General features: G+C 40.7%; 1 protein-coding gene across 5 annotated transcripts in view; it reads right to left on the reverse strand.

Annotated features, from left to right (window-relative positions):
* LOC311249393 (uncharacterized protein) overlaps window positions 1-25451 on the reverse strand; it is a 96957-nt gene that overhangs the window by 60997 nt on the left and 10509 nt on the right. For 4 of the 5 annotated variants that reach the window (XM_084340400.1, XM_084340399.1, XM_084340401.1 and 1 more), the window contains exons 3-6: window positions 20092-20153; window positions 13414-13537; window positions 11809-11988; window positions 10157-10426 (exon numbers count right to left, since the gene is read on the reverse strand). In XM_084340400.1, the coding sequence (XP_084196526.1) occupies window positions 10157-10426; window positions 11809-11988; window positions 13414-13537; window positions 20092-20153 (636 nt within the window). Of the gene's footprint in view, window positions 1-10156; window positions 10427-11808; window positions 11989-13413; window positions 13538-20091; window positions 20154-23245; window positions 23294-25451 lie in introns of those variants that run through there. The other variant, XM_084340402.1, reaches the window with a different exon arrangement.

Consider the following 25451-nt stretch of genomic DNA (forward strand, 5'->3'; position numbering starts at 1 on the left):
ACGTGTTGGTTCGGCTGATTCTTCCATTGGATGGTAATTACATGCTGAAGATGCTGGTTATACAGCAGGTATAAAGAGGCGTACGGAGATATATGCACACGTGCATGTGTGCACACAGGTGTGGCATGCTGCTACAACAGCAAGCATGAAAACACGCTAACATAAAGGCACAGATACATTAATTCTCTCTTTTTCCTTCTCACTCACTCACACACACACACGTGCACACACACACACACACACGCACGCACACACACACACATTCAGAGAGTAGCAGAGTAATAAAGCCCACCCTTGCAGTGAAATTAAAGCTAGTCAATGACACTGCGTGCTGAGTACACACTAAATCATTTTTATACCCAGATGAAATAGCCAACATAATACCAGCTCTGCACATGTATCCAATATCACCTGGAGACTATGAAAAAAAACTAACAAAAAAACCCAACAACTAATCAAATATCATATTGGATGTGTCAGACTCATGTCAGAACAAGAGATTAATACTAAATATAGGAAATATGGTACAATAACAGTGTGAGATCTTTTTATATTCAAAATGACCAGGCAGCAGAGAGCACATTATGAGATATTGGATTGATAAACAGGCTGCGATGCTGTTGTTCGGTGAGTATAATAGAACAATAACGTTGCTCCTGGGTTAGCAAAGATTGCATTATGATTTTAATGTGTTTTACAGACACAAGCCCTTCACTGAGAGGAAATTATGTCAATAAATAAGCAGCCTTACATTTTAAAACAAAGAGAATCATAGTCAATGAAAAAAAAAAAAGAACGTGCAAATATAGAATGGGGTTCGGTTACCATCAGATATCTTTCGCAGCCACGCTGGCACACAAATATGCACATCTCCCTGACACATTGTGAACTCAGAAACACAATGTACTGTCTGACGTTTATTTAAACAAACGTGATATCTGAGCATATGTATGTTTTAAATATGAATCCAAAAAATTTAAATACGGGGAGCTCTTGCGTGAATTCTTTGATTATCAATATCTGAGAGCGACACTTCACCAATGTGCCCGTATCCGCATTTGCACACACATATTTCTTTCCACTCACACCTGCATCTGCCCACAAGCAGATTCATTTTGACAGTGCGTGTCAATCATCTCATTTTGGGGGTGACTGTCAATCATCTCCTTCCCTCAAATCACCAGAAGCCATAGCCATCAGGGAGCTTTCCCATCTGCCACTATCTGCCACTTCAGGTGTGGAACACCAGCCAGACGCAGCCAGTCAATAGAGCTGTTTGGCACTCCAGTCCCTTGCTGCGGCCCTAATTGCCGGTGCAACACTGAAATATGTCCTACACTCCCCAATTCTTGTGAACCCCCGCCCGCAAACTAAGCAATCCCCATTCCATACTCAAGATGGGTATTTACATGGCCCACACCGCGGAGAGCAAACAAGCTCATTTAAAAGTTCACATGCTAATGTGTGACATTTAATCCAAACTTTACACGGGGAAAAGGACACGCAACAATAGATTTTGATTCCTTTCCTGTCCGTGAATCTCATCATCTTTCGCCTTCCATATTTATGAGTTGAAAAGGCGGGACACCTTAGAGGGGAGTGAAGGGAAGCGACCGGGAGTTTACTATTTGGAAATTGGGCTGGTTAGTGATATTTGCACTCCAGAGTCTCCTTCTTTGTTGATATTGTTTATATGCAAAAATGACTGCCACATGGCACAAATCCACTGAATTCTGTAGTTGTTAAGCAGATCACTTCACATGTATGTAGTATTTCATCATTACAATATCATCAATTTACTGCTTTTTTTGCTTTTCATGTCTGCAAGCTTCTCATCTTTAGCTGTCGAGTTCCTGTTTCACCAGCTGCACGACAACTGTCTGCAGTATCAGCTCGGCTAATTAATGAAGTTAATTTCATGAGCTGGCCGAACCACAAAGTGAAAATCTTTCTTTGTCAACAGTTGTCTGGTGAATGTGCTATGAAAGGCAGTGTCTGCATGCGCGGCCAAAGACAATTTCCTAGAGATACACCACTCTGTATCATTTTCATACTTCAGAAGTGTGGAAAGAATGGAGAGTGGAAAAACGGAAAAGTCAGCCAAAAGGGCTGCGGTTGGGAGGGGTAGATGGGTCTGCGTGCAAATGTGTGTGTGTGTATATATTTGTCTCCAGCTGCATTTTTGGTTTCACCGGCAGACACATAGGCACATGCACTGCATATTTTATTCCCATGCAGATTTATGTTTAATCTAGATTTTATTTGTAGGTGTTGAGTATGAGGAATTATTTTGTTTTTGAAATCTTCACTCCTAGGGGTCACTCCCATGATCACTCGCTGTATTTACTGTGGTTGCATATATTTAATTTTATCATTTATTTCCCCCCTGGATGTGGGTGAAGAAGATAAGATCAAACTGCACTGACCCCCATGGGGAAACTAGGCCTTATGAGGCCAGATGAGACCAGGTGATGAATTTTCATTGCATTTATAATTTTTTTTTCAGGCTGTGGAGTCAATTTGCAAGCTCAGGGTAAGGACACACATGAATGCAGTGAATGTTTTTTTCTTGTCTTCGTCTCATTCGTCTGGTGAGACTCTGACAGCTCCCTGTCGCTCCACCTGCTTCCTGCTGACCTTCCAACCTCAGAGAGACAGAGTGAGTGTGACGGGAAACAGCTCAATAGTATTTGAAGAATGACAATGCAATAATCCCTATATAACCTACTTTGAAGCTTAGTTGGATGCAGGGTGATTACATTTCATATACTGTATGTGTCTGTCACAATTTAGGGCACCTGAGGTTCGAAAAGAGACAGTGTGGAACAAGAATAAATGGAAGTTGGTCAAATTAACAGAATGAAATATAGACACAGATGGACCTACAGTGTGAATTTTTGTGTCAAAGATAAAGGTTTGTGATGTACAAATACTCAGGTTTTGTCTCCCTCTCACTCTCTCTCTCTCTCTGTCTCTTTTACACACACACACGCACACACTCACGCACCCACACAGATCGACCAGGACAGGCCAGGGATGAGCACACCCCATCTGATCTGTGGCCCGTTCATTCATTAGACCCGTGCTCTCCCCTATTGATTTCAGCTTAAATAATGAGAAAGCTTATCCAAAAATCTTTAGCATTTGGGCTCCAACTTAAGGAAATCGATGGGGCCATTTCCCATTTTGAACAGCACATACGCAGGGGTTTTATGTACGGTGAACGGGACAAATCCCGATGCTGATAAATCAATAGGCCTTTTTGTCGATGGACAGGCATGCTTGCACACACACATACATGCATACATGGACACACATGGCTGATAAATGGTATTTTTGAGGCAATTAAAGTGAGCTGTAAACATATGAAGGCCAATCAATTGGTCAGTGAGGTCTATTATCAAGGCTTTAACACTGATTTAGAAGGGGCTTTAAGGAGCCAGTGGCTTTAAGTGTGGCACAGTCACTTATGCAGATCAGCGGCAGCTAGAGACCTGCACAGATCAGTGGTGCAACGGGCTAAGCTGCTCCCGCAACAAGATAGTATGCATGTCACCAGTTCAGAGCCCCAAAGGAAAAATGGTAATGTAATGTAATTGTTGACAGTGATGATCTGATCACTACAGATTTATCAATCAATTGATAAGCTGTCAACTATTGAAATAATAAGCAGCTATTTTGATAATCAATAAATCAGTTTGGATATCATTTTTTAGAAACAAAGTCAAAATTCTCAAGGTTCTTAAATATGAAAATGTTCTGGTTTCTTCTCTTCTAATCCTCTACGACAGTAAACTGAAAATCCCATTTAGCTCATTAGCTCATTTTCAGTTCTGGTATTTAACCGAGTTAGATCTTAACCAAAAACAGACAATATCGTAGCTAAACACCTATGAATTATATTTTTGCTGTTCATCAAATCTTTGCAAACAAACAGCATGATCAGGAATGGCCCCCATATTAGCTCCCTCTTGGCCATAGGCGTTGTTGAAGAATTGTATCACACATTCTCTCCATAATTCATACGAAAAAAATGCAGTATGCATCTTGGTGAAATAAGCAGAGGGGTGGGGAGGAGCTGTGTGGTGGACAATTCTATTTTAGCAGGGGTAGACAAGCTTGTTAGGAGGAAAACGAATACATCAGTGCTGTCCACCCTCCAGGCTTTCCCCCCCGCTGCTTCCACTTTGCTAAAGGTGAGACACATGCGTTAGCAAAGCTAACCTACAGACAACATTTCCCTGAGGTAATTGGTTCCGCATTAATATTCATTTGATTCTGTATTCAGCGGCTACGACAAGCCTCTCTGCTTTGATGCTCTGTGCCTATGTCTCCTCGCCCACCACACAATGTTAACCCCACTTTTTCCTGCTATCTGAAATACCACCGTGATATAAAGCTCAACGAAAACCTTTCTCCCGTCTTAGTGTGTTACTTTTGTCTCTGGTTTCTCTCATTTTGACTTGTGCAATGCACCCTGTTCTTTTCATTGCGCTGTTTCAGTCCAGTTGATCTGGTGCGTGTGCATGTGTGTTGCTGAGGCATGACATTTCAATTGTGCGTCCAATCAAATTGGCAGAGAGGCAGCGAGGAAGGTTGGGGAGTGATGAGGGGTGCGGGGGTGTTCCGAGGGTTGCAGACCAACCGTTACCATGGTGAACCACTTCTGTCAAAACCACCAAGGTCACAACTGCTGACCTGCAGTGTTATGGGACTTCTGAATAGCATACTGTATATGGACATGAGGATTTCTCTTCCTTTCTTTGCTTCTTTGTTCTCTTCCTTTTCCTTTCTTAACACAAGTCCCCTCCTTGCTTTCTGTTTTGCTTCTCTCCTTTCGTCTTCTTTCTTTCTGTCTTTTTTTTTCATCTCCCTCTTTTTCTGTTTCCATGTCCCTATTTGTGTAACCACACTTCCTTCATTTGCCTTTTTCTTTCTTCCATATTTAAGATTGACTAATTGTGCCATTATGAGACCTGTGGTGTCGCTGAATCCATTATGTATGGCCTGTGCATGCAGTGAGTCTGAACACGGCCTGTTTTGAGTCATTATAATTCAGTTTGCTAACACACAGCCATTGTGCTAGAGCGGGGTTAGGGGAGATGGTATGATAAAATATTGAGGGCGAGCAAGGCAGCTGCAGATGCTAGCTGTCATGTGTGAGCGAATGAATGTTATGACAAGCATGTTTAAACATTCATGCGGGGAGGAGAGTTTAGGAGGGCTTTTCATTAACACCAATATGTCTTCGTCTCCCTGGTGCAGACACTGCTGGTGTAAGCATGACAACAACAGGGAGGAGAGGAATTAACATCCTGGGAGGAAACTGTCACCGACACACACATAAAAAGAGGTAGAAACACTCACACAAACGTACACATTTTATATCGGCTGAGCACTCTTCACTACCTCACATCTAACATGAAAAGTGCTAAGTGAAATTGACACTCTACTTTCAAACTCTAACAGACAGCAAAACAACTTTCTCTTGTTTACCAGAACAGCTATCTGAAAGTGTAACATTGCGTTCTGAGCTGATCAAATAGCTCACAGAAGAACTGAGCAACACATTCAAATGGAAAGAGTGCAATGGGTGCTCACATCAACTACAACAATCACACAACAGAAATGATTTTTCAAAGGAAGAATAGAGATGTGGGAGGTTTCTAGGCCAAACTTACATCACCCACCACGCTGTTAGGTTGTCAGGAGATTTGACCTGGTAGCAACAGTGCAATCTCTTGACAGTTCCTGGAGACTAGAGAGAAGAAAAGCTATTTGTGGCATTTGTTGGGAGCGGAGCATTGGCCAATGTGTTTACATAACCTCGACGCAGCTAAGCGAAGAGACACTTTAACAGGTCGGGGGTTGGAATAACAGCGCTGTGGTAAATGGGTGAACACTGTGTCCTTGTAGAAAAAGTTCATGTTCTTTTAATCTCTTACCTAGGCCTGTCAACATATCTGAGGTATGTCTATCTGTAGCTTTTGGTATAAAGCACATGGCATGCACATCACAGTGGTGTAGTAACAAAGCTCAACATCATTATTTTGTTACTGAGGCATTTTATTATGGAAGAGGTATACATGTTTAGCTCTATTAAATGGAGTGCAAAATCAATACCTATGCTGATGATCTCATGAAGTCAAATCAAGGCAAGGGAGAAAAAGAAGCATCAAGTATTCTCAACATAAGTGGCTTTGACTTACAAGATGTGTTTGCATAACATGAGCTTAGGATAATGTCATAAATGGCTTTAAATGCTGCAAGGTGCATTAAAAATATGCACAGTCATCGGTTTTACCTACACCTTCATGCAAACATTTTGAATTAATCTAGTTTTCATTGGTCAAGCAATTCCATTTTGATATTCAAATTTGGCGTATGTGCGTGCCAGCGCATGTTCGTGCGAGACTGATCTAATCAGTCTTAAATCAGTTAATAAGCCAAGGACACAGAGGAGATGACTCAGCTGATGTGAGCATAAGCTAATATTAGCATCTCACCCTCCGTTCAAGACCTGCACTGCACTGAGAGGCATCCAGTGTTTGGTCTTCCCATTACAGAAGTGCAAGCTTTGGACGTCAGGTTAGCTCACCGCGGTGAATTCCATTAGCACATTAGCAAATGTGCCATGACCTAGTGCCAATGTTGGAAGCAGCCTTTAATACCATATCCTTTTTTTTGCAAGTGAAGTTTGAGGTAGCCCTTAAACTCTTCTAAAAAAGAAAACCAAGGGCAATCCACATAAATGGTACAAAGACATATAGATTGATAGGTTTAATCTGATGTCACTATGTTGGTGTTTTACACAGAATATCATATTTATTGTTGCTCCAGGACCATCATTTTAACTTAACAACCAACATTTGAATTACATATTACATATTCTTATATGACTTACCTTTTATTTTCACACTAAGCTCCCTTATTATGTCCTGTTTATATACGTTTTCTGTCTCAGTTAGTTTAGGTTTAGGTAACAACAATAATTGGTTAGGTTAAGTACATACTTTGTAAGGTTTAGAAAACAGAAAATACTTGGTTAGGTTGAGGCAACAAAGATACTTAGTTATGTTTTGTAAAAGATGGTATGGTTTAAAATAGACAATTTCCCAACATTAATCCAGTGTTAGAAAGGAGAACTTCTTCCATGTGCATATTTTTCCGGTCTTTTAAAGTTATGACGTTACAAAAATGATGTTTCAGGAGCAACATTAATTATGATGTTTCAGGAACAACACGAACGTGACGATATCAAAGCGTGCAGACAGATAGACAAACAGTTAGACAGACAGCATGTAGCTGACAGAGGGTTGTATGCCTTGAGATGAGAAAAAATCTCATTCTTAAAGATACTTGTCTGAGCTCCAATGCACAACTCGCCTCAAAAAATCCTGACACTGTGTTTTAATTGAAGCCCTCCCACTGTCAGCCATACAGACCAGATGAGGGCTACTCTGTCAAAACTAATTTTCAGTTACAAACTCGACACGATAAACTGCATGCCGAATTTTGCAAACACAGGCGTACGGGCAAACAAATGTACACACGTGCATGAATACTTGGTACATACAAACACACTCAAGTGGGCACACAGAAACTTAAACTGGCTATTAATTAAAAGCCAGAACATGCAGCTCACTCGGGGAGGGGGCGGCTTGTGACACCACAAATGTGGGAGACTTCCTGTAAGACATAAATCTGTTGTATTCTCTCTCTCTCTTTCCTAGGCACAACAAAGACAGTCTTGTCTGGGTGTTTCTCTCCCTTCTCTCTCCTCGCCATTCATTAGAAGCACAAGAAGTCGCGGTCAAGTTCAAAGAAAATCGTACATTCTCCCTCATTCAGTCATTCATTCATTCCCTCTGTCTTTTTCTTTCCATTTTGCTCTGGCTTTTACTCATTTCTCCCTCCCTCTTTCACTCGCTGTCCCTCTCCAAGTCTCTCTCCCACTCCTCTCTAAACACCGTCTCCTCCACATGGCCCGGATAATGAGTGGCGAAGCTAAACGAGAGGAAACACGGCTCACTATTAGGATGGGAACGCTGACTGAAGGTTTTAAATAAACGGAGAGAACTTGAGGCCAAATTGTATTTCCAAGGACATAAACTAATGGAGCAGGCAGACATTCTCTTGAACAAATACACACTCTGTTTAAACTACCATAATAGTTGTAAAAATATACATGTCCATGTGGATCTAACTGAGAGAGAAGCTGGCGGAAGGCAGCAGGAGTGCGTATGTCCTCACATATGCATGTAGAAAAACAACAAACACTGTGAATGAATGAATTGGATACCGCTTATTTCCTTGGCGTGAAAAGCCTATTAACTCGCATTCAAAAACAGAACAATAAGGACACGAAAAAATACAAATGCTTGTCTACGTCATTGAGAACTAATTAGGCAAATGTGTTTTCTTAAGTGTCTCTGATATGCTCTCAGGCATATAAATCCACACCCACGTATAAACACAAAGAGGAGCCCTGCCTGCCTCACTCTATGAGGTTAATTGGGTTATCTAGGCTGATTAGCATAACTAATTAGGATGCTTGTTAACAGATAAGTATTATTTATTCAATTAGCGCTCTGGGTGTATGTTAGAAGCTGTGCATGTGTACAGATCCCCTTCATCACTGGCACAAGTTCAAATGGAAAATGAAGCAAAGCTAAGTAGGCATGAAGTGAGACCTGTGGGTGTGTGTGTGTGTTCACTCCGTCATCTATCTATTCTACAGACACAGATGCTCACCATCAGGTGCCAGACACCCCCCCCAGACACACACACACACACTCACACATGCACGAGCCAAGCTTGCCATACTGCAGCTCTTAAATCCCTAATCATCATCATTAGGCTTCTGTTTAGCATAATTAGCATTGTTAACCAGATGAGCTGAGTCGAGTCAGGCTGTGCCAGTCACAGCAACTGACATATGTCACCCTTCCGGCACCTTTCCAGGCTGTTGAAGAGGATACTTGTCTCCATCAGGTGGGTTTATGGCACATTTGCATGTTTTCACTGATTGCTGATGGATAATGTCGCAGCTGATGTAGCCGGCACATTCTGACGCAATGTGTGCAGAAAAAAAAAAATGTCCAAAGGGCTGATTTCTTTTTTGAGGGCAAACGGCTTGTAAAGTGACACAGCTCTTGCAGTTATATCAGTTAATGGAACAATACTGAGCTCATTTCACCAATTTATTCATTCATGTTTGCAAATGCAGACGCTGCCTTTTGTTTGTGATGCTTAACATGCGCTTCAAGCCGACAGTAAACACGAAAAAAGCAAATCAACAGCACTCCTCTGGTCTTCAGCTCACAAGTGAAAACTCACAAACACACTCCAACACTCACAAATAACCAGAGAGGGAAAATGAAAGAGAGAGAAAGAGAGCGGGAGCGCTACATTTACTGAAATTAAACATTTTCTCATCAGCCTGAGGGTGCAGCAGGCCCACTAATGTATTATTCATCCCCACTTCACAAAGGAACATTAATCAATTATGAAGATATGAGGATCTTAAAGTATAGAGGAGAGACGAAGAGCGGCCCGTTCGTATTAATATGCGGCCGCAATCGTGCGCCCCCACCCCCCCACCCTCTTGCTCCTCAAATCAATATTTTGCAGATTAATTTGGAGCGGTTGTGGCGAGATGGCAGGATGGAAGGAAAGGGGGGGCTGTGGGGGCGGAGGAGAGGAGAGTGTCTGAGGTCTGAATTAAGGTGAAGTGTTTTGTTGGGTTTTTTTCTTTTTTCTTACAATACTCTGTAATGTACATGCATGCGTGTAAACATGTTGTCTCCTGCTGTAAGTAAAGACACTTAAACAGCTCAATTAAGAAAACTTAATTGTATCAAGTCTGACTCAAAGTTCAAAAGTTCAAACATGTTAATCATATTATTAATTGAATGATTTGAGTCATGAAGGAGGGCATGATGAAGGTGTGATGTTTTGACTTGGGATCATAAGTGTTTTAAGCTTACCCTGGTCTCACATTTCTTAGATCTGAACCATCATTTCACACATGGGAATTAAAACATATTGAAGAATATGAATTGTTTTAGTTGCAGCTAAGTTTACACATTATTTTCCATCGTTGAGTAGTCTGGTTTGATGCAATAAGATCTACTTTGTACATTCATATTCTCACCTCAGAACTCAGAAGAGCAGCCTTCTCAGCCCACTTTTTAACAGCTTCAGCATGGGCCTTCCTGTCCTCCTCCATCCCCATCTTCCACTCCTCCTCCCTCTTCTCCTCCTCCTCCTCTCTCTTTTGTCGCTCGTGACTTCTCCTCTCCTCTGCTTTTTGACGCTCCTTTTCATATTGCAGTCTCCGTTCGTCATCTCTTTGCCTCCATTCCTCCTCTTTCCTCCTCAGCTCCTCCTGAAGCTCCCTCGCTCTCACACTCAGCTTGGAGAGCTACGGTCAGACAGGATAAAAAAATTTAAAAAAGGGAGACATGTGCAGGCAGTCACATCTCTGCACTCTGTAAAAACAAATGAGGTACCAGTCACTTAATCTGGAAACGTATCTGAAACATCAAGAGGCCCATTGCGAGGCAGCATCATGTACGATAGGGAGGAAGGAAGGAGGCTAAAAAAGATGTTTGAATTGACTGATTGGCAGCTAGTGAGCAGCATTTACGTTTATATTATCAGCTATTTTTACATCTGCAGAATCTACTGTGCATGTGGAGGAAGGTGTGTACAAATAGGAATCCCAACTCATCAGTGTCAGAAAGTACTCTTACTCAAGTACTTACTTCTACTTTGTACCCCAATACATTAATTTGACAGGTGCAGTTACTAGGTTTTGGTAACACTTTATAATAACGATCATGAATAAATAGTACATTTATCATTCATTCAACTTTAGTTAATAGTTATTTGACTGTAAACAACAATGACATGCTTTATAAAACATTTATTTAGCATTTGTAAAGGTTTAAATACATCAGCTGCAACTTTATAATGGCTATCTAAATGATTATAGGTGAACTACACAGTTTTAATTAACCATTTACAAAGTGTTTAAAATATCAGCTGCAACTTTACAATAAGCAATTGCTTAATAAATGGTTTGGAAACATTTCTTTACTGATGGTTATTATAAAGTGTTACTGTTGCTTTTCAGGCCAAGATTGAACATTTTATAAAAATAAAAACACATTTATTATGAAACCACTCGTTTTGAAACTTTTTGACTCCTGACTTTTTGTATGAAGTCAGTGTCTTAAAGCCCCTTTTCATGTTTCAGATGTCTATGAACTTCTCACATGGTTTAATTTTAAATGTTAAAAGATTAGCGATTAGAGAAAAGTCAAACAGATTTGTGTTTCAGAACTTTGTTTTGGCTTCTATCCTCTCTAATTATTCTTCTCATGACCCCCTAACATAAATCTTATGACACTTCAGAGGGGTCACAACCCCTTGGTTGGGAAACTCCTGGGATAAACTACTTAACTAAAAAAAAAAAAAGATTTGATTTGATTGTGAGCATTCTTTCTTAAAAATTCCATAGATGTCACAATAATATAGTTATTGTGAATTATTTTGTCCTTGACATTCTTGTAGTGAAAATCTGATATCACGACAGCCCTATTACACACTCCTGCATCAGTTTTAACATGTGAAGAATGTTATATATTAACAAATCAGTCATATGTGACAATTTACTGAAGAATGAGTACTTTTACTTTTCATACTTTAAGTAGATTTTGCTGAAAATACGTTTGTACTTTTACTTAAATTGGATTTTAAATGCAGGATTGGAGTGTTTTTAAATTGTACGTCTCTGCCCACCTGAGCACATGTGTCGGCCCCCTCTTGTTGCAGCAGCTCGATGTTAGCTTGCAGTCTGGTGATGCAGATGTCTCTCTCAGCGATCTCCTTCATGTTGTCTTTCTGGATCCGCTGCAGACAAGAGAGCTCGCTCTGCAGGTGCACCAGCCGCTCACTACTCTCCAGCACCTGTGTAGCAGTCTGGGCCATGGTGGAGTTTAAATGTTAAAGATTCTTCTTAAAGGATGAAATGTTGTTGATTACTTAATCACATTTGTCATCTGCATTTTTCTATTAAATGTTAATAACTTATATTAAAAGATAAAGGCTGTCATCTGCCATTAGTTTAATTTATTTTAATGTTTATATTTAGTCCTGTTCAAGTACAACAGCAATCTTTGTCTTAAATTCTCATGATTTTTTGTGGCGATGTAACAGTGTACAGAGGACACACAGAGGAATGCACAGCATATAACACGATAAAACAATAATAATGCTGTAGGATATATAAAGGGGAACAGTGAAACTATGTTAGTAAATCGTGTATAATTACAGATGAAAACATTCTGCAGTGGCAAATTCAAAGGAATCAAATGTATGCGTGTATTGTTTCCATTGTTAAGGATATATAGTTGTTTTAAATGGGCCTCTTGTCTTCTGGGCTTCAAATTCTCGGAACTTATTCAGTTCATACAGAGACATGCCTATTACTAACAAATAGAGATGAATTTCTGTGGCAATCATCTTTAGCATGTGTGTGTGTGTGTGTGTGTGTGTGTGTGTGTGTGTGTGTCTGTGCCAGCAGATCTGTCCGCGCATCTGCACTGCAGGCGTACCATTTAAACAGAAACACACAAGCAGGATGAAAAAATATATCAACATTTGTCGAAATGTGATTAACGGAACAAGCTCCAGTTACTCTACTTGTTTCTCTAAGGCTCTGTAATCACACAAACCACTAATTAGCAGCAGTGCAAATGAGTCAACTCACAAGCAGCATAAACAAACAGTAACCAGCCAACACACACATAAACAACCAACAAGCCTGGGTTTACCACAAGCACAAATCAATGTGTGTGTGTGTGCATGCGTGTGCTTTTCTGCAAGCCTGTGTGTGTTTACGTGTGTCTTAACCGTAAGCCACAGAAGACAGTAAAACAGCAGTGGGTATAATTTAGTGACACCCTGTAAGGAGGTGTGGGAAGGCCGTAAAAAACTCTCCCTTTTAATCCCGGCCGGCGACGCCATGTTTGTTACCCAGGGCTCTGAGATATGCTGGTAATTCATCACACACGCCTCGGCTTCCTGTTAAACCTGGCTGCACATGGAGCGCTTCTAGCACAGCTGCCAAACCAATATCGTAAAAAAAAAAAAAAAAAAAAAAAGACTTCTCCACCTCTCAGACAGAGACAGGCTTCTAAACAATAACAAGCATGCTACAAAAAAAAAAAATAAATAAATCACCTCAACAAGTCACTTAATTGTGTCGGATTGTGGTGAAAACAGTGTGCTTGAATATTAAGATTCACTTCCCTCTTTTCCATATATTGATGACATCTTTATTGTGTGAGTCTGTAGTTAATATTTTGTAAATAAGCTCAAATCAGGAAGAGTGGATCTGTTTACCTTTTGTTTTTCCTGGAGATTCTCTCTGAGCTCCATCTCCAGATCAGAGATGACCGTGTCCTTGGTTTGCAGCTGGATTTTCAGGTCCGCTAACTCAGCTGCAATCTGGACCAAGGGACCAGTACTAAAGGATGAAAAGGCAGATAAGGATGAAAAGGATGAAAGATGACAGAGAGTTGTAAAAAAAAAAAACTAGACACGCACGTTTTTGTTGTTTCATATATTGTAACAAAACACTATAAAAGCTGCTGATATGTTCACTGGTAGAGACGTGTGTGTATTGAATATGTTTTAAATGTGATCTTAATTACAGAGGTGAAAGCCCAATCACCAGCATATGATCTAAATACGGTAAATGTTTATGGACAAATAACATGAAAGATTAACGCAGCATATGGCGATGTCTTTACACTGGTATTGAAAATGGCAGAAATGTTACACATCATAAAATGAACCTTGGATGAACCTTGATGGTTAATCAACATCTTTAATTATTTATTTCAATGCTTTCTAACATAAAAGAGGAAGTAAATAAGCAATCCACCATGTGAACAGCATGTGGTGTGTGTACAATTTAATATGATTCATAAAGAAAACCTAATTCAAAAGCAGCAAAGAGATGCTGAGCCTGGTGAAATTTTTGCTAGGTGACAGCAACTGGAGCTGATATGCGCGTCTCTGTGTGTGTGTGCGTGTGTGTGTGTTTCCCAGCGGTGAAAATACGTTAACTCTGCCCAGACACCTTTCTGAGTCACCAGTGACAGCTGTCACACACCCAAGATGGAAGGAGAAAAAAGACGGAAGAAAAAAACAGATCACACAGTACTGTGCAGTAGTCTTCGCAAACACACAGACACGTACGCACACACACACACACGTGCATACCACATACACACAATTTCATATTTACCAGCAGCCTCATGAGATGAGTTATTCTGATGAAACTTTGCGCAGATTAAAAATGTTAAACTCACATTTGATCAAGCGTGTCTACACGTTCGCACCAAGCAGGGAAGGAAAGGCAAGATTTGACAAAAGTGACATGTGAGTGGATAGAGAGCGCTGAGAGTTAAATCTTTCACTTCAGGAGAAAAAAAAAAAACTTTTCAGTCAAATGGAGTAAAAGCCACAGAGGAGTGTGTGAAAAAAACTGACTTTAGATTATAGTTGGCTTCTGTCTCTAGAAGAGAACGGGAGAGTGTGTGTGTGCCGCTGCGCTACTAATTCACTTTCTATTCCACTCTAACTACAATGCTCCTTTGTTGTGAATTATCACTTTTTTATCACTTTGCTGAGCATTTCACGAAGAAAATGCTTTTAAAAAAAGAATGTATAAAAACAGTGTGTACTCCCAAGTATGAACAGAAGCCCTTATATGTATAGAAATAAGGAGACAAAGGCAATCTTCCCTCAAAGATACGCACAGATTTCAACCCTCAACTTTTACAAAGGACAAAACCTGCATTATAATGTCATTTTTCTTATTATTTTGGGGCCTTTTAGATGTAGAGTAAAAGCTTGGTGTATTTATTGGCATTTTCCAAACTTATTTCCTTGTCAGTTTGGTGGAAAAACACTTAAATTATGCCAAATACGAGGACAGAGTCTTTGGAGACGAATGGTCTGAAATGGGAACAAGTTGAAAATGGAAAAGAGGATTTTGAATGAAAAGTAACTGCAGCCAATTTCATCCCTATTTTCACCTGCACAGTAGAGGTGGAGGTGGGTTTAGAGTGCTGTGTGTATGTGAGTGTACATGCATATGTGGACTACAGAAAGCGGCGAGATAAGGAACATCATTTTGTTTAGGCCAAGTATTCTCTTTAAAAACACAGAAACACACCAAGTTATTATATAGTCAACACATATTAAAAAATAGGAGAAGAAAATGTGCATAGTTAAATGTACGTAATGTTCTATTTCCTGCACTATTAATAGATGAAACTGGTTTTAATACTGCAGGCAGAGTTTTATAGTTTTTTTGCTTCTTTTGGGAAAATAAACACAAACACATTCTGACCTGCAACAAGTCATAAATGCAAATATACTCACGTCATTAAAAGTGTGCCCGTGCACGCATTTGTGTGCACATTAGGTTGTGATTATGCGTGTAACAAATGAGGCTATGCGGTTTACCATATTGTTACATACGATACAGTAGTTGTGCAAAACAAATGACACAATGTCGAACCAACAGATGAACAGGGAATTCCTATTTAGAGCCATAAGTGTTGTTATGATTACTGTGTGGACAGAGAGAGGGAGCAGGGTGAGTGAGTATGACTGAGGAGTGTGGGTGCGTGTGTGTGTGTGTGCGTGTTTGTGTATCACCGTGAGTGTGTGTGATATTAAAGCAGGTTCTCAATATCTCAAGCTGTCACTCAGGCCTATTAGGCAAGGCTAACAAAATTAGTCATGAATATGCAGTAATAACATGCAAATTGCCACCCCTTCCCCCTGCCCTGTGTGTGTGTGTGCGTGCATGTGTGAGTGTGTGTGTGTGAGCATGTAGCATGTGTGTTTGCCCTCAGGGCTATAGACATTGGCTCTGTAAACCCAATTCTTTCTACATCATTACAGCAACAAGACATAATTCATAAGACAAATATAAACATGCATGTAGCCTGGCATACACTCGCACGCACACACACACACACACACACACACACACACACGCACACAGGTCCCCCTGCGTTGCCCTCTTCACATGCCAGGGCTAATATACTGCAGGTTGCTGTTAACCGTTTTAATGTTGAGGAAAGACTTTTAGGGTTTCCAGTGCCACGTTTTATGCTTAAACACACACACGTTTGTGCGTGTGCATACACAAGCATGCAGATTGTCTGTTGCGTCTGTGTCCCCAGGGTGATGTTTGACACAGCCTGGGTGCTGCCACAGCAATTAACCTCCCTGTTAATGAGAAGAGCTCTGTCAAGCAGCCAGATGGCACCGCCTGGCATGCTGCCATACACACACACACACACACACACACACACACACACACACTCATCTGCACTGACTCGCAGACACACACTCTCACACGTAGACATGCACATATACACATTTATGCACATGCACACACAATCCTGTCTCCCCCTGCTCTACACCTAACTGTTGCTGGTTGTCAGCGCCCCTCACCCCTCCCTCTTCACTTCTCCCCTGCATTGTCTCTCCATCCTTCCCCTCCTCCCTTCCCTCCCTCCCTCCACCCTTCCCTCCCTCCATCTCTGGCAGCTGCTTATCCATGTCGCAGCACTGCAGATGTCACAACTCACCAGCTGGGAAAACAGCAGGGGAGGAGAAGAGAGGAGAAGATTTGAGAGGAGAGGAGGAGTTTGTTGCATCTCCATATTTGACAGAGAAGCAACCGACTGGATGAAGATTCATAGATTTGTGCATGATTGATTGATTGATTTAGTCATTAGTTGTGTTAAGATTTGCAACTTTTTATTACAGACTGAAGGAAATGTTTCCACAGTCGGTTTTATCATTATGACTGTTATATATACGTATCTACTCATGAGAGAGCATGTGTACTGCACATGTCCTGTGCTGCGTGTGTGTTAATGAGCCTGGCACTTGGCCGGGGCACGGCCCGCTGTGTATGCCTGTCTGCATGTCCACACAGCAGCCCACCAGGCCCGCGTATTGATCAGTTAGCTTGGCCTAATAGGAGAAGAGGAGCCTGACCTGGGAAAGTCAATATGGAGAAAAAGAGACATATCCTCCTGCCGTCCTGAGAGACAAGTGGGAGAGAGAGGGAGGGAGAGAAAGAAAAGAGAGAGGGGAGAGATGGAGACAGAGATAGGAAACAATGCGCATCTACTACTGTCCTTGCGAAGAAGAAAATTGGAAAGGGAAGACTCAGGAGACTGTCAGAAAAACAGCTGGACAATAGAAAAACAAGCAAAGCCATGAGGAAAATAATAATGTAACAATAATGAACCTCCAGTCTCCTAAGCCTAAATATCTTATTACTTTTGTTAACAAAGAAAAGTTTTGAATTAGAGCAGTTACACTGAGGGATACTGCCGGAGTGTGAAATAAGTTAAGTTCCTACCTTTCCCAAATGAGAATCAGGATATTCTGTCAAAGCTTCTTTTTTTTCCCCTTTTTTTTTTACCTAACTAACTTTCAGCATTTGACTGCTCTTGGCAAAGGAAAACAGCACTCGAGTTAACTCAAGTGTAAAAAACTCTGCAGGAGATTATACCAAGGGAAAATAATTAAAAAATTGGAGGGAGATGGAAAATAAAAAACTGACACCCACTCACACATCAATACATCGATAGATCAATGTGCGTGTGTGTGTGTGTGTGTGTGTTCCGTGTGCCGTTTCCTGCAGAAATATATAAATAAATCTGTAGATAAACAAAAAACCAGAGGAAATGGAAAAGTAGATAAAAGACTTAGGTTTCACCATGAACACGCACACACTTAAACACACACGCACACACCTGGCTGAGTGATGCTACCCTGGAGGGTGGCTTCAATCTGATGTGTTTAATGTTGACGCTGGTGGCAAGAAACACACACACTCACCCGCTGTTTCAACCTGCCTGTCATTTCATTTCATGAGACCTGATTTACTCATTTCATTTATTTTTTTTATTATTATATGTGCAGCCATTTAAAACGCTCAAGGTGTGATGCAAATCCCCGCGCCTCTGACAGCCAGTGCGCTGACTGAGGATCCATCACGCCCTTCAGTGCCTTTCGCAGGAATGGCAAAGAAACCCTGTACAACCATACACTCAATTGTGCCACATTGTGCCAGACCACCGATTCCTGCCTCGCTGGGTGCTTTAATTGGCTGCACTGCGGGCTGTCAAACTACTGACTGGTTATTTGAGACCATATTTGGATGTGTTCTTAGTGACAGCATCTGAAAAAACAAACATTGACTGTAATATTATCCCTGTGTTTGTAAATCAGTGGATTTATTCAATGGAATCACATAAAGAAATTCAATGTCAACTTCTAAAAGGTAGTATCTGACAGAATTATATTACTTTATATGCCGTCAGCGCAAGATATCAGTGTAAAGTTGATGTAAAGGCATGATATAAAAGCGCATGGCCATTAGGTCAATGTGATTTTAGTGGTTTCAATAGTTTTTGCTGACATAAACACTGTGGGCCTGATCCTTCCACAATGTATCTCACCTCTCATTGCTGCTCAAGGCCCTTACCGTACATACCAGAGCTAGGTGTATTCAAAACTATCACCAGGTAACTTTCGCTTCAGCAAGGGATGTAGATTGCTAAAAGTCATTTTCATATCAAACCCCTTCCTGGCCTAGTGAGTTCAGGTGCCAAGCTACCCATGCAAAAATCTGGAACGGGTACATGCAGTATGTATGAGCATAAAGATTTAGACTCAGAATATGCGTCTTCATTAGTTTTGTCAAAATGTGTGAAACTTACAATAAAAAATGTGTCTTTTCCAGAAAGGTCTTAAGTAAAGACAGAACAAGTCTTAGGGGCCTTGGAGCGCTGCATGGTGGGAAATATCATATAGGGATTTGCATATCGCCGTGGGGACAGTGGTGTTGCAGTGACTCCCTGGGGAGCTCAATCTCCCTGAGGAGAGACAGAGTCCCCGAGGCCAACTCTGTTACCTTTCTCTACACTGGGGTACCTGTGTATGTGTGCGAGTGGTCGGTTCATGAAGTTATTATACAGAAGTTATTAGAGGAGTAAACTTTCCCTGCTATGTTGATGAGGAGGGACGCTGAGTAATTGATAGTGATTAGGAGTCAGCCAAAGATTGACAACAATAGGCCACAGTAACTGACTGTATATGGGTGGCAATATATTTTACATGTTAGACACTGGTTACAACAATTGATCGATGATGGAGAAAAAGAGAAGAAATCTGCCACATTTCGAGTGAAGTACTGTGTAATATAGTGTACTAGCTATTAGCAAGTTAGTCAAAGTTGGGCGTGGTGAGGTGTCTATAGAATGATGCAATTGTAAATGGTGAACACCATGTTTTGTGATTTTCAAAGCATGCATAAACTAAGTAAAAAGCGAATGTTAGACTATAGATAGACTACATTGCAGTCGCATGACTTAATCGTCACCAACACTAAGCGTCTTACTACAAAGTTACTATACACATTTTCTATAAATTGAGCAATCTACAAGTTATAAAGTTAGAGTTAGAATATTTTGCAACTAAAGTCTGCCTGTAAAGACGGACTGGTGAGTAGATGAGTCATTGTGTTCGGCATGATGACGTTTAATGTCCGTAATCTCATTTAGCTACTTGTTAGCAACCACCATTTTTAAGACACACGAGTGCTTTATAATTCAATTTACAGAGACATTCAGTGGTGTTTTTTATGTCGTAGAACAAAACGACGTTGAGATGAGGGAAGTGCAAAAATGCTAACCGATTTCCGGGTTTTAGGACTCATTACTACACCACTTTATTACAGGCGTGAACTAACGGCTGTCCCTTTGTAATGAGATCATCAAAGACACATGTTAATGTCAGGGATAACCAGCCTCATAGCTATAATGCAGCACAGTGAGGATAGCGATGTCTCATAAAGAGTTAAGTTAAAAGTAGAAAATCGTTTACTTTTCAGGGCGGTATATTGTGGGGAGACACCAAAGCAGTAATGGCGACCTGATACTTCTGGCACTTTATGAATTTATGTATACATACCTGTGAGCTCCAGGTCCAACAAGCTCATCCAGCATCAAAGTCTTCAGATCAACCTCAGGCACCTGGGAGAGATAAAAAAAAGTCAGATTATTGATCACTTACTGTTATTATTGATTATTAATTTGTTATTGACATGACAACACCATGTGATACATTACAAAATGATATGGCCTTTGAATGGAAAAAACAATACTGTACATGCTTTTCAGATGCAGAACTGACTGTGACATATTTAAAAGGAGTTACATTTTCTACCAATACAATTTTGACTTCTATTTATTAATTAGACACTGCTCAACAAAGGAAAATCATTTTGTAGGAAGTGATTTCCTCAAATGCTGTAAACTGTGATGAAGTTTGACAGTCCACTGGAACAGAGGTGTTAAGTGAGTGATCACAGTGACTGATCGCTTGGAATTTGCATCTTGACGACCATGGCGAAACGACGACAGTGTCATTGAAAAAAAGGACAAGAAATTTAAAAAAGAACTGTGTGCGCCTGTAAAAAACTGATAAAAAGAAAATTTTCTGTTCTCTGCTTTGCTCATTTTCCAAACAGGGCCAACTGGACTAAATCTAATCAAAAAGCTGACAACAGATGATCAAAGATGAAGTTCGAAATGTGATTACTCCAATAACTCAATAATTTGGGTTTAAAAATAATATACAGTATGTGACGCAGTAGCAGCACAGGAAGGACAATGAGATGAAGACTGCATGAACAAACACACACTATTCCTTGTCATATAAAGCTCCTTGGGCTCAAATAACTCTTGCCATTACCATGTCTGCCTGTCTCTTTTTTCTGACTGAACATTTGTCTGAGGAGGAGAATGTTTGTGAGGTCAATTCACTCTGTATCTGTACAAAAAAAGAACATAAAGAAAAACACAAATGAACCTAGCTCATGAGATAGCTACGGTGGCCAAGCTTTTTCATTCCAGGACTATTAAAAAGAGAGAATAAACACATGGGCACAAAAGAAAAGAGGGGCAGACAAGGAGCTCAAAGAAAAAGAGGGAAATGCAAGTACAGAGAGAGATAGAGTCAGACTTACAGAGAGAGGGGGGGAGACGGGGGGAGAGAAAAAGAGAGAGAACCGGCAGTACTGGTGAAATATCGGCCACTCTATCGCTGTGGTGACAGGGGTCACTCCGGGAAAAGGAAATCAATGCTGACAGCAGTGACTCACAGGTCAACACATAGCCCTGTGTGTGAGTGTATGTGTGTAAGTATGGACTTGTGTGCGCTTTAATTATGCATACGCTCGCATTAAGTATGTGGGCAACTGTTTGTTTGTGTGAATGCAGGATGCAGGGCTGTGAAATAAAAAACAAAATATACACAGAAAAAAAAATGTAATTGCCATTACATGCTATTCTGATAATCAGTCTTTTTTTTAAAAAAACAAAAAATGTCGCACACTTTATTTAAGGATTTGCTGCTTTTCCTTGTCACTTTGGGCTCCCTGGAAATTTTGATTAACATTTTTTCAAAATGTTTTGACATTATCTAAACTAAATGATTAATCATGAGAATAATTGGCAGATTAAAACCAAATAAGTGAATAAGTGAGAAATTATATATTTTAACAGAAACAGTAGCAGTAACCCATGTTTCTCCTCCCCTTGCTCATGCAGTAAAATAGAAAAGAACGTTTCTGGTAACCCTGATGACTTTATCTAATCGGGACAGAGAGCTTCATAAAGACGCTTGTGACACACAGACAGCAGGAGCCTCCTGTTTGCTGCTATGTCTGGCAATTACCATTGCGCTTTCATGTGGCGACGTAGAGAGGAGGGAGGGCATTGCTAACTGCAAAGCGGACAGGAAGTTTGCTAAAACGACATCAACGCTTACAGCAGCTTTAATTGACAATCAAAAATAATAGTTAGTTGCAGCTCTAATGGAAAAATTACATTCAATCAGCTACCTGTGAGGTTAATTTTTGATGCAGGCCGCCGGGCTACTACTACCTCTACCTCATTCTTGACTCCACTATATAATCTTATCCAAGAACTTGAAGAAAGAAAGAAAATCGGTTAATTTGTATTTTGACACCTTATGAATTGAACAAAAAAAAGTGTTTTGTCGTGTTAGAGTGCGAATTAAATCTATTCAACCATCTTTTCTTTTCTATAGCGTAAAGTATGCTTAGTAAAATCTCTTGTTAATCAAAATAAAGTGGGCTTGGTGGTGTGTCTCTAAAAGAACATACATATAGACACACGTGATTTTCTCCCCGAGTCACTTAACATTCATATTCCAATGCAGCTGCAATGTGACAATGAGGAGACCTGGCACACGTAGAGGTCAGCAGCTAATATAGGTAGGCTATGAGTTTGGATGCGTCAATATCTGCGTGTATGTGTGTGTGTGTGTGTGTATGCATGCCTTATATACCCTTGGGTTAGCAGGAGTTACGACCTGCTTACATTATTAAGGTGAGTAGTAGGCTGCGTTATGTATGCCTAAACAGCCAGTCCATTCATTACAGATGCAATCCCCTAAGTACATGAATAAGCACACGGCCTACTCTCTCTCTCTCTCTGCCTCTCTGAACTGTAAAGGAGACAAAATATTGGTGTGATGCAGAGCGCTTTAGATAAATCAGAAACAGGAGCAAATTAATAATAAGGAATAAAACAACATTAGCTGATTAAGTATGTATGGCAGAGTGGCGGGTGTAATTTACAGGCAGCTGGGGGTGGGTGTCCGGAATAAGGTCTCATTACGGATCACAGTGTGTGTGCATGTGTGTGTGTGTGCGTGTGTCCATCCCGTTAGTAATCCGTCACCACTGGTCTCAGCTTTATGAAAAGGCCTGCAATCTATGATAATGAGCCCTGTGAAGGTTATGACCACGGTAAACTCATTTGTTAGAGGGAGGGCTCAAGTGTACGTGTGTGTGTGTGTGTGTGTGTGTTTATGTGCATTATACAATTTAAGAGTGGTGAGGAAATATACTATTTAAGTAATGGTCAAAAATCAGCAGAGTGCTAGAGAGAAAGAAGTAAAACAGGGAGAAAAAAGAGAGCGCATTACACAGATGTTGCATCACATCACTTCGTTTTCTCACTCAGTTTTAAGACAAACGGAACAGGCATATGCAATACATTCTTATAGAGGGTGTTCTGTCTATAACAAGCAGTACCGATACTTCCAAAGTGATCACATCTCAGTCTCCGGGAGAGGAGGCAAGGATGTGGAAGATAGTTAAACAAAGCCTTTCACTGTGGGTCTTCACTGGAGAAAAGACAGCGGCAGATGCACTGTAGCAGTAGCAGTACTTGTAGTGATAGTGGGACTGGTGGGATTAAAAGTAGAAATGTGAGCAGTACCTTAACTGTGAGAAAAAAAGAAACAAAACTTATTAAATCATTCACAGATTCCATTCACTTTCTTCATCCTTTCCCCTGCGTTTCTACTCTTTTGTTTCCAGCCTCCACCCTCCTCACATTCTCTTGTCTCCTCCTTTCTCATCCACTTGCCCCTCACCCATGCCTCCTCCATGTCTCTTCCCCGTTCTTTTATTTCCTCTTCCCCACCTCACTTTCGCTTTTGTCGTTTCTTTTCTATCTGAAAATAGCCATCCATTTACGCAATCATTCCATTTTTCCACTCCCCATCCATTCCTTTTGTCTGGAGCTAGGTCAACTGAAAGCAACAGAGGAGAAAAAACAAAAGCAGGAACGTGTGTGCGTGAGTCACCAGATCACAACAGAAAGCGAGGAACGGGGGGGAAGGAAAGGGGATAATGCGACTCCAGTGATGGTGACTGGAAGGAACACGCCAGCGTCTTGTTCTACTATGTCAGAGTGCACATGTTTAGAGTGAGTGTGTGCTAAAAATGTGGGCTTTAATTTTGTCCAGAGTGAGCTGGATGCAAGTGTAAAGTGATGCAACTATGACGATAGCCTACAAGAAAAACACACACATCCCTGCCTTATATTCAGGGCATTTTTCTGCGACATAAAGATACTGTATGGATTTGAAATGCACTCGATGAACCTAAATAACAGTATACAGTATTTACCCACACAAGGTTATTCCATTTTTCATTCTACATTCTGACAGTTTCTTGCAACATCTTCTGAAAATACATTTGTCCTATCTGTGCATTCTGCAGAGCACGAGTCGTATTTACAACAGTGATGCAAGTCTTGATTGTAAAGGGTCTCAAGTGGTCGAAAGTCATCATGTTTCAAATTCTACTGGCAGCAGCTTTAAGCTATAAAATGTCCTACCACGCCAGTTCATTGCAGAATGATTGGGAGAAAAAATATCGTATCTAAATCGCACTTAAAGTGAGGAGGTAACAAACTCATGATTGCAGATATCTGCCTCCTTTATAGATTATGCAAAACATTTGCACAACATTTTTTATGAACCTGCCCCCTGTCCATTGGAAGATGAGGGATGTTCACACTCAGCAAATACAGTGCTTTTATTTTTGGTACACAGCGAGCAGGTCCAACCAGAACAGGACAGTGGAAAGACAAACCAAGTGGTTTTGGTGAGTTTTATGTTGTTTCTGTCAAATTTGTTGTGTTTTACAATGACTGAACAAGGCAATTAAGCTTTACTAAAGGCCTTTGCACACCATGTCCGTTTTGTTTTTTTCAAATCAGTCATCAGATAAAAAACTTACAGACAGAAACAGAAACCTGAGAAAACTCAGTCCAATGCGTTTATTTTTCTACTCACCACACTTTTTACTGACTGATTCAAAACTATGTTGTACCACAGCACATTCAGACACAGTAGGTGCTTTTAATGTGTGTGTGCCTTAAGTATAAATGTTCTGTCCACCAAACTTCTGTGTTAAATGAAAGGTAAATAAAACAATTACCATACAAGTTAGAGAGCCACAGTCCTCCCGGTGTATCGGACAGACTAGTTACAGTCCCATCCTGTGGCTGATATATTAACAAAGGTTTACAAGGGCAGAGCACTACATATGTAAGTTTGGCCTTATGGCTGACCTTACAATGCACTTAGTATCCTGTACAGGGAGTAATGCTGCAGCCACTCCTACAAGCCATTTATTCCAGCTAACGACCGTCAAGCACTCATAAATCAGCATTAGGAACCTCTTTCGCCCTCTCTCTCTCTCGTTTAGCGTCCCCTCTCTTTGGCTCCCTCCTTCCCCCTGATATTTTCTGTCTCTTTCTCTTGTGCTTTCTTGTCTTTGCTCTTGTCCACTCATTTTTACATTTTTCCTCTTAGTTTTAACTATCTTTAAACGTGCAACTGCCATCAGCCCACTTACTTCCCCTTTGTCCGTTTCTACATACCAATCTCACCCCATTTTTGTCCATCTTGTTCCATCTTTACAAATAACTGCTTCCTTGTCTTCT

This window comes from Pagrus pagrus, assembly GCF_965226575.1.
Source record: "Pagrus pagrus genome assembly, chromosome: 20".
Taxonomy (NCBI): domain Eukaryota; kingdom Metazoa; phylum Chordata; class Actinopteri; order Spariformes; family Sparidae; genus Pagrus; species Pagrus pagrus.